The sequence below is a fragment of the Thunnus albacares genome, chromosome 12 (assembly GCF_914725855.1).
Source record: "Thunnus albacares chromosome 12, fThuAlb1.1, whole genome shotgun sequence".
Classification (NCBI taxonomy): Eukaryota; Metazoa; Chordata; class Actinopteri; order Scombriformes; family Scombridae; genus Thunnus; species Thunnus albacares.
The window spans coordinates 19,713,175-19,723,285 of record NC_058117.1 but is presented as its reverse complement, the minus strand read 5'-3'; the positions used below and the strand labels follow the sequence as shown (position 1 = coordinate 19,723,285).

At 38.6% G+C, this 10,111-nt stretch overlaps 1 protein-coding gene across 1 annotated transcript; it reads right to left on the bottom strand.

The window, feature by feature from the left end:
- Nucleotides 1-41: 41 nt before the first annotated feature.
- ftr67 (finTRIM family, member 67) lies at nt 42-8,374 on the bottom strand. The gene is made up of 7 exons (XM_044367184.1): nt 7,684-8,374; nt 5,364-5,459; nt 4,955-5,188; nt 4,641-4,800; nt 4,443-4,544; nt 2,093-2,191; nt 42-599 (listed from the first exon to the last, which is right to left on the bottom strand). Exons 1-7 carry the CDS (start codon nt 8,281-8,283, stop codon nt 532-534), a joined length of 1,359 nt encoding a protein of 452 aa, XP_044223119.1. The 5' UTR covers nt 8,284-8,374; the 3' UTR covers nt 42-531.
- Nucleotides 8,375-10,111: the final 1,737 nt, after the last annotated feature.

Sequence of the window (10,111 nt, the reverse complement as noted above, 5' to 3'; positions counted from 1 at the left end):
ATGTTCAGCTCCCATGCAAATAAACACCGCCCTTGAGAACGTCTAGTTTGTACAAGTCTGTTTGTTTTTTAATGTCAGCGTGTCACAAATCACAATATATTACATGTTTCTGTAAACCAAAATGATTGTTGCAGAGAGTTTTGGCTATAAAAAACAGAGGAAAATAATTATAAAAGCATATCTTCATAAAAACTAAAACCATAGTGAGTTTCAAGGCAGTTCCATTGTCAATACTGAAGTTATAGTGAGTTCAGTCTAGCTTTGTGCTGCGTAATACTTAATAAAGTAAATACATTGTCAGTGTGGCACTATAGGAGTGCATGAGGCTCTCCTCATCTCTTTCCCACCTGCACTAATGCACATACGTACAACTGATTGGTAAAAAACTAATTCTATAAGATGAATTATTAAATGTACAAATTCATGAGTGTCAGTACAGGGAGGGAAAAAGGAGAAGAAAGCACTCAAGAATGATGACATTCAACTCGTTTTTGTGCATGTGAAATGTTGATCTTGGTGTCCACTAGAAGTCTATTTCCTCCTGGGGTGAGCGCGTCGTTGAAGGTGCCTCTGCCTGGATCCTGACGAGAGTTTAGAGCCTAAGCAGACAGAACAGGAAATTAGTTAACAGCACTCTGAGGCAGCAGAGATGTTAAGACTAGGATGACATGTTAGAACAGAGCTCACAAACAGGCTGCCATACATTTATCTGTAGCGGGTGGTAGACAACAAACAGCACCAGTAATATTATTTTCCAGTTAGTTTTAGTTATTTTATTTTTCTATGATATGGTTCCTTTTTTAGATCTGGTCAGGAAATGTAAATTAGGCTTCTAGGAGTAACTCTGGCTCATCTGAAGTTTGTTTTTTTTCTTGTACTGTAGCTAAATGAGCATAATGAGACTAAATGCAACAACATGTTAATTTCATCAAGCTCAAGACTGCATTTTCACATGTTTCACTATATTACCAGTGTTGTCAGATTGGACAGTTTTCTGACCAGTTGGGAAACTTTTTATTTAATCTGGCAGGTCAAAAGTTTTGGGCATGTTGTGATAATTTGGGCTATTTTTTGTCCCATTTGTCCAGTTTCCACCACTGAAAGTTAGGCTATACTCCAATAACGTTCATGTCATATCAGAGTTATCATAATTATGAGTTTCTGACTTGTAAACAGCGTTCATGTCAACATCCAGGTCCAGGTAACAATGTTTTAATGCTTACACGACCAACTCTGTAATCATATGCTAACCGTCTTGATGTCGTGAAAGTTCATGTGTGTGCAAGTGGTTAACGTGGGAATCTTTCCCATCTCTACCATCCATCCTATTACGACGCCAACGTGGCATCAGCTCAACACTGGGCAGGATCTATGCTTTCATTGGCTACTTTTTATCCAATCAGACAACACCGTTCATTGCCTGAGATGAAATATTCCAAGAAAGTATTGTATTTGAATATTTTAACTTTTTAAATTACCTTCCTTTAGTTTTTATACTTTTTGCTAAGCACTTTGAGCTGCTTTTTGTGCATAAAAAGGTGCTATTTAAATAAAGTTTATTAGTATTATTTCTGGTCAAAAGTGCACCTCGTTAGCCGAGGTGTTGGCATCATGTGAGAAAATGCATATTTTAAATATTTTAAATGTACCAACTTATTAGTATTGTAGTTAAAAATTGCATTATTTATGGATTTAAGTGATCATTAACATAAAAGCAACAATGAAAAGGATGTTAAAAACAAATGGTGTAAATGTGGTTAGCCTGCTCATTAGCACAGATTTGTACTAAGAAGGACACTAAGCATTATTTTGAAGAGGTTGGACAGATACAATCAGTCATTCTGCAGCGTGTTTCAGAAAATCTGAACACCTAAAGACTAAATAATAAACTTGAATAAACTGAACTTGAAAACCGAAAGCTAAACAGGTCTTAATAAAAACAATCATTTACAGAAATATGCAATAAATTGAAAATGTTTGTTTCTGTCTTTCACTGAAAAGATAACATTTCTGATACTGTTTGGTTGGCATACAATGAGTTCTACATACTGTTTTACTAGTATTATCATTTTTTGATAAGGGTTCAAATTACCAAACGGTGAGAAGACAAACGTGGGCACAGCAGGTGCTGGAGTGAGGAAAGGGTTGAGAGGGTTCACAGGACTTTGGTCCAGGCCGAGTGGAGGGATGACTGCAAGCACAAAGAGAACAAACAGTATTACTGCAGAGTCTCAGCGGGGCCACCGTCATCCTTACGCTTGTGTAGAATCAGCAAACTCAACTGTAAACAAACAAGTTGAGTAAGGTGTTTGTGCTGCGCGGTAATGTGGTTACACACATAATGATTTAAAGATTTTGGCTACTGCTCATATGTGCTTCAATGATAATTTATGACACAAAATAGTAACTCAAATCAGAGGTAATTTGGAGTTCAATAGTTTGGAGCAACAAGGCGGATGTTAGTCTATTCCTTCAAACTTAACTGAGCTGGATTTTTTAATGTATTTAAGAGTCGGACAAAAACACGTTTTCTTCATATTCGTCCAGATTTCAACATTCCTACGGTAAAAACTTCTTATACATTTTATATTTTATTAGGATGCTCTTTTATAACTTCACAGTTATTCCAATTCAGCAGTTGGGAAACAAAACTTATGCTTTTAAGCTAGATCTCAAAGTGTGTCAATAACTAGCGCTTAGGCTCGAATTCAACATGCTGTTTCGACCAAATGTCTTATATACAGACTGAGTTTATCTAGATTATATCGAGATCCAGATGCTACATTTTATTTAATCTGTAAACCTGATATTCAATCTGAAAGGTTGTTACCACTACAGCCCGTCTGATACTGGACTTTTTAGGCAGATACTGACATCGATATTTAGGAGTTTAAAAAAAATCTACTACGCAGCCTGGGAAGGGCTATGGAGAAAAAAAATCTATCTATATTCTATCTATTGTGCTCTGGATTTAATCATTTTTACTCTCAATTCACCTGAATTCACCCTCCTGCCTCGTTCTCTCATCCTACGTACACCCTCACTATGGATTACTTGGATTTAATAAGGCTTTATTCTAATCTTGGACTAAGATATGTGGATATACTTCAGGTTTTGGCTTGTAAGCACAAAACCGTATTATCTCTGAGATCCCTTCAACATATTCTGCAGGATAACTTGACTTTTTTGAGGTTAAAACTTTCATGCACTTGCGGATGTCATCCAGTTCATAAAAACTCAGCTTCAGGGTGCTGGAGCACTTCATGCATATATACAGCTAATCCTGGCTGTGCCCTCTAAAAGAGAGGAACAGGCAAAATAAATAAAATGGATAAACCAAGAGCACCAATTTGTTTTTTTGTTTTTTTCGCCGTGGCCCCTATCAGCTAATAATTTTTTCGAGATGTAACATGAACAAACAATCTTGATATGAATCCCTTGTTACTGAGCAGAACATTTTAAAGTTAAAAAAAATCAACTCGTCAGTGCTCTCTGGTGGATAAAGACACCTAAATGACTTCAAACCTAAATCAGCCTTATTCCCTGTACGGAAATTTCTTCTTGCTTATCAGCTGACGCATTCACTGATAACAATGTGTGCAATAAGCTAATATTAGAAATGTTTAAAAGTGATTAGAGGACACTTTTACTTTCACACTGAACACTTTAAATGGACAAATGCATCCTTGAATAGTAAAAGTGGTTTAAAAGGACTGGATCTCAGTGTGTCTTCGATACATTTTGGGGTGTTTTGACATGTTTTGACTGTATTAAAAAGGTGGAGTCAGTGATTCTGGAGAAAGATTGTTCAATACATTTTTTGTCAAATTAAGCAAATATCTCCTCACAGTCCACTAGCTGTCTATTCTGTGCACTGAAAAAAAAATCTGAACAAGCAGCTGTTTAAATCACACAAATATCCTGCTGTACATGGGTTGAGCTTATTAACCGCATCAATGAATCAATAAATACAAACACTGTTGATTTATTCCTATGGAGGCGACATGCAAACTATTTTGGTTCAGGATATTTCTGTTGACAGTCAGCCTGGTGAAGGCAGTTTGTCCGGCCGTTGTCCTCTCAGCTTTCCAGGAGCTGCAGCTGACAGACGGCTGCTTCTGCGAACAGAGACGCTGAACGCTGGTCGAGTGAGAGGCGGGGAGGCCACAGAGAGGCGGAGAGTGTGGATGGACAGTTGTGGTCACATAAGATGATTTTTTTTTTCTGCTCATGATAAAGTGTGAGAGGAACAGAAGTGACTCTACAGCTGACGCATCGCTCTGGATTCCTCCATATTTCTATTTTGGTCGGTGACTTGGCAATGCACTTCCACGAATTTGGGGGGGCGGAGCTTTCTCCAGAATGACTGACTCTACCTTTATGAGCTGTAAATGCTGGAAAACATATTTTAAAGACTAGCATGAACAGGTTTATACACTCACCTAGTGTTGCTTCCATTTGTACAGTTGACGCGGCGTCACCGGGCTCGGTCTTATCTAGCTGGACACCGGGGTGTGGAGGTCCTACAATCACTACATCTCTCACTACAAAAGAAAGAAAGAAAAAAAAATTAAATCAACATAGATGAGAGAGTCACTTATGTCACATAAAAACTCTCATATCTATGCAGAGTTCTCTACCTTTCTCGTAGATGCTGACAAATCCTCCCTGGCAGACCTCCTGCAGCAGTCCTTTAAAATCTGACACAGCTGTCATCACAGGGCCAAAGGTGAGGTTGGGGTCCATGTTGATTGAAGGTAAAGCTGACAGCACGGGTGGAGCTTGGAGCGACTGACAGCTCTGGTAAGACAGATACAGACATCATGAGGATATGACATTAAGTTACTTTCCTGAAAATCTGAAAACTGCCATGAAAACACCACAAATAAGACTTTTGTTTTCATTTTTGCAAAGTCTTTCCAAATCAAGCTGTATAATGTTTGTGTGTTATTACTTGAAGGAAATGGATGTGGTCCTCAGTGTGAGACAGTTTGTCCAGTTCAGCCTCATTCTTCTTCTGCTCAGCAATCTCCTTCTGTATCTTCTCCAGCAGCTGCTCAGCCTGACTGACGACCGTCTTTTCCTGGGCTCTGATCAGCTCTCTCACCTCGAACCGCTTCAGCTCGATGGAGCGAATCAGCTCAGTGAAGACCGCGTCGCTCTCTTCAGCTGCTGCCCGAGCAGAGCGCTAGAGGGAGACAGACGTCAGGAAATTTATTAGAAAGATCAGACAGCAAACTGAAACAGAAGACTTACTGTTTCGAGAGAGTGTATTAGAGAGTCTGACAGTAATGGTGATAAAATAAAATGATGAACTGTTAACAGCATTTAGACGTCAGATCAAACTGTGTGACGACACTTACAGTGAGAGAATAGATGGCATGTCTCAGGTCCTGGGCCTCCTTCTCTCTTTGCTGGATTCTCAGCTGAGAGGTCTGCTTCATGTCTCCGAGCTGCCTCTGAGGAAAAATGTTGAACTCAAAGTCAGTTTTACTTCATTGAAATCTGAGTATTATGCTGCACCAGGTTGCATTTCATTGTTTATGTGTTTGTGTTTCTGTGTCATTATATATGACATTCATCGTTTACAGTATGTTCCTATAGGTGCCAAGGCTGAAGTTGGCTTGTGATTCAGGAATTTCAGAGGAACCTGTGAGATAATATCAGCCGAGTCTAAGCTGTTGCAATACTTATAGTTGTGAAACAGATTTAGTAGTAAAAGCCTTAACACTGTTTAAAACCCAGTTTCATGTTGTTTAACCTTGATTCTACTTGTGAAAACAGAAGAAAAGGGTCATTTCACTGCTTTTTCTCTCCATCCAATCCACATTAGACCATTTCTACATAAATTAACACTGTAAATAAAAAGACTTATTGAACTTGGATAAGATTAACAGGGACACTTCAAAGATTCAAAAGAACTAGAGTTGGTCCCCGGGTGCTGTACTGCAGCTGCTCGCTGCTCCTAATGTGTGTGGGTACATCGGGTGGGTCAAATGCAGAGGATCGGTTTCATTTGAATGCATGTGAGTACTATAAATGGCAATTAAGAACTCTTAATCTTAAATTTTTCAAACCTTAAACTATAAGAAAACAGAAGAAAGGGGTGATTACTGTTTTTTCTCCCATCTAGTTAACATTGGTCCCTAAAACTGGTCGAACCTAGTCTAGATTAACATGGAGGTTCCACACTCTTCCATTTGAAACCTTAAAACTAGAGCTGCAACAACTGACCATTTTATCGATTAGTTTCCCATTATTAAATTAATCGGCAACGATTTAGGTAATTGATTAATAGTTTTGAGTCATTTTTTAAGTCCAACTTCTCAAATGGGAATAATTTCTGGTTTCTTTAGTCCTCTATGACAGTAATCTGAACATGTTTGTGTTGTGGACAAAACAAGATATTTGAGGACGTCGTCTTGGGTTTTTGGAAACAGTGGCAATGACAATTATCAAAAATAAGTCAAAAGCACTACTTAAATTGAATTTTTTTTTTTAATCAGGAAAAGGGGCAATTTCAGTGCCTTTCCTCCATCCTGACCACATTCAACCAAGTCTACATCAAAACACACTGTACTTAGACTTGTCCTACCTGGACCAGATTAACATGGGGACTGTGATAAACATTTTAAATCCTATGTTACATTTATGAAACCCTATTCTGCTTGTGAAAACTTAAAATGTGATTTCTCTACTTCTGATCCATCTAAGTTGCAGCAGGTCCTTTTTAAAAAAATGTATTTTACTCAGTGGTTGAAGAAGTATTCAGATCCTTTACTTAAGTACCAATAATACAGCAATGTAAAAATACTCCATTACATGTAAAAGTCCTGCATGAATCCTACTTAATTAAAAGTACATATGTATTAGCATTAAAATGTACTTTAAGTATTAAAGTAACAGCAGTATTATTATATATGACATCATTAGATTATTAATACTGAAGCATCAGTGTTAGAGCAGCATCTTACTGTTGTAGCTGCTGGAGGTGGAGCTAGTTTCAACTACTTTATATACAGTTAGCTAGTTTAGTCCAGTGGTTCCCAACTTAGAGGCCAGGCCCCTCCAAAGGCTCACAAGATAAATCTGAGGGGTCGTGAGATGATTAATGGGAGATGAAAGGAGAAAAAACAAAGTTCTGATACACAAATCTGTTTTCAGTTTTTTGACTTTTTCTCTAATCTTTGATTTTTGGTGAAATATTGGATCAGTTGAACATTTATTGAAATGAAACCATGTGAGAAGTTTAGAGGGAAAAATCACTATTTGGTGGAGCTGTTAACAACTCATAAACATCTGAAATGTGACCCAACTACACACTGCTTTTTGTAAGAGGACAAAGCCAAAAAGGTTAGAAACCACTGGTTTCATCTTTAACAATGTGTTGTATTTTAAAAACATGTAATATTATCCATTGTGTTAAATCTTCACCTGAAAAGTAACTAAAGCTGTCAAATAAATGTAGTGGAATAGAAAGTACAATATTTCCCTCTGACATGTAGAAAAGTGAAAGTATAAAGTAGCATCAAATGGAAATACCCAAGTAAAGTACAAGTACCTCAACTTAAACACAGTACTTGAATAAACGTTCTCAGTTACTTTCCACCACTGACTCTATTTAGAAGTGTCCAGTAGCTGGTCAGCAGCCTGTTGTCTTGAATCAATCAGATAATTGATTACCTGCTTCTGTTGTATCTCTGCCTCAGCCAGCACCGTGTCGTGTCCTTTGTGCTCGTCTGTCAGACACAGATAACAGATGCACTGCTTGTCAGTGCGGCAGTAAACCTCCAGCAGCTTCCCGTGCTGGGGACAAATCGTCTCCTGGAGCTTTTTGGTGGCTGAAACCAGCTTGTGCTTCTTGAAAACAGCAGACTCGTAGTGAGGCTGGACGTGGACGTCGCAGTAGGACGCCAGACACACCAGACACGAGTTGACAGCCTTGTTTTTCCTCCCGGTACACACGTCGCACTCAACGTCGTCGGCTTCGGCAAAACTTTGGTTTGCGGGTGTTTGCGTGACGTCTTGGAGTCCAGTCTTTTTGAATCTCTCCACCACGTCGGCCAACATGGTGTTTCTGGCGAGCAACGGCCTCGGGTTGAAGCTCTGCCTGCACTGCGGGCAGACGAAGACCCCGAGGTAGTCGTCCTGGTCCCAGTAGTTCTGGATACAGTCCGAACAGTAGCTGTGGCCGCACGGGATGGTCACAGGATCCCGCAACACGTCCAGACATACCGAGCAGTTGAACTGGTCCTTGTCCAGTACCACTCCTGCTTGAGCCATCGTCTGAAAAACACTGAAGCGTATGTAGAAGCGTAGAGAAGACTCAGGAACTAGACAGACTGTCGCTTTGTTTACAGGAAGTGAACAGGAGGGGGCGTGGCCAGCTGTAATGTAGTTTCGAAATAAAAGTCATTTAAAAGCTATTTAATATTTAAAGATCCTCTCCAGTCCACATGTTTTAACACGTTAAATACTCTGCTTTGAATAATAATGTGTGTCTGGTATGTTTTTTCCACAAAATAAGTATATTTACCACGTTAAAATCCTTAAAATGGCTTTTACTCCTTCTCCCTCATTAAAATACTGCAAACAAACAAATACTGTTTGTTTGACACAAGATATCTCCTACTTAACCGTATAGTCCATTCTCAGTGTATAAACTACTATTATTGGTCATATTTTTATTTAAAAGTCCAAATTCCCTGATCCCAGCTTCTCAGATGTGAATAATTTCTGGTTTCTTTAGTCATCTATGACGGTAACCTGAACATTTTTAGGTTGTGGACAAAACAAGACATTTGAGGACGTCATCTTGGGCTTTGTGAAACAGTGATCAACATTTTTCATCATTTTCTGACATTTTATAGACAAAACAACTAATCCGTTAAGTGAGAAAATAATCGACAGATTAATCAGATTAATTACAGATTCATGAATTAATAATGGCAATTATCATAAATTGTAGCCCTGCTTAAATACATTTTTTTTAAATCAGAAAAAGGGGCAATCTCACTGCTTTTCCCCCATCCTGACCACATGCAACCAAACCTACATCAGAACACACTGTACTTAGACTTGTCTTACCTGGACTAGATTAACATGGAGACTCTAAAGAGTGTTTAAAATCCCCTGTTAGATTTGCGAAACCTTGTTCTGCCTGTTAAATCTTTTATCTGCTTATGGTCCATCTAAATTACATCAGGTCTTGATTTAAAAAAAATCATTTTACTCAGTGGTGGAAGAAGTATTCAGATCCTTTACTTAAGTAAAAGTACCAATACAGCAATGTAGAAATACTCCATTACAAGTAAAAGTCCTACATGAAAAATCCTACTTAAGTAAAAGTACATAAGTATTAGCAGCAAAATGTACTTAAAGTACCAAAGTAAAAGTACTAATTTCCTCCCTCTGACTGATTTATTATTATATATGACATCATTAGATTATTAATACTGAATCATCAGTGTGTAAGCAGCATGTTACTGTTGTAGCTGCTGGAGGTGGAGCTAGTTTGAACTACTTTATATACAGTTAGCTCGTTTAGTCCAGTGGTTACCAACCTAGGGGTCGGGCCCCTCCAAAGGGTCACCAGATGAATCTGATGGGTCGTGAGATGATTAATGGATAAGAAGAAAATACAAAGTTCTGATACACAAATCCGTTTTTATTATTTTCGTTGATGTTATTGTTGGTGCTGTGCATCTCTGTCTCTCTCTCTCTCCCCCTCCCTCTATCACCCTCAACTCAACCAGTCAAAGCAGACAGCCGCCCACCCAGGGCCCGGTTCTGCTTGAGTTTTCTTCTGGTTACCAGAGAGTTTTTCTTTGCTGCTGTCACCAAGTGCTTGCTCATGGGGGAATATTGGGTCTCTGTAAATTTAAGAGCACGGTCTATATGTGGAAAGTGCCCTGAGATAACTTATGTTATGATTTGGCGCTATATAAATAAAATAAATTGAAAAAAACGTATGTGTACTAGAGGCTTCAAGTTTCCACATCACACCTGTATAAGTTGCATACTGCCCCTAATGAGGTGTGATGTCACAAATCATGCTAATAGGTCCACCCCTTAAAATCAGATTTTTAAAGAGCACAGAGAAACTTTCCAG

Excerpts from the sequence above, each read along its gene's own strand:
- ftr67 (XM_044367184.1), bottom strand. The coding sequence starts at position 8,283 with ATGGCTCAAGCAGGAGTGGTACTGGACAAGGACCAGTTCAACTGCTCG. Across the intron at positions 4,545-4,640 it reads TGTCAGCATCTACGAGAAAG|TGAGAGATGTAGTGATTGTA; the intron begins GTAGAGAACTCT and ends TTTCTTTTGTAG. Across the intron at positions 2,192-4,442 it reads ACAAATGGAAGCAACACTAG|TCATCCCTCCACTCGGCCTG; the intron begins GTGAGTGTATAA and ends TTGTGCTTGCAG.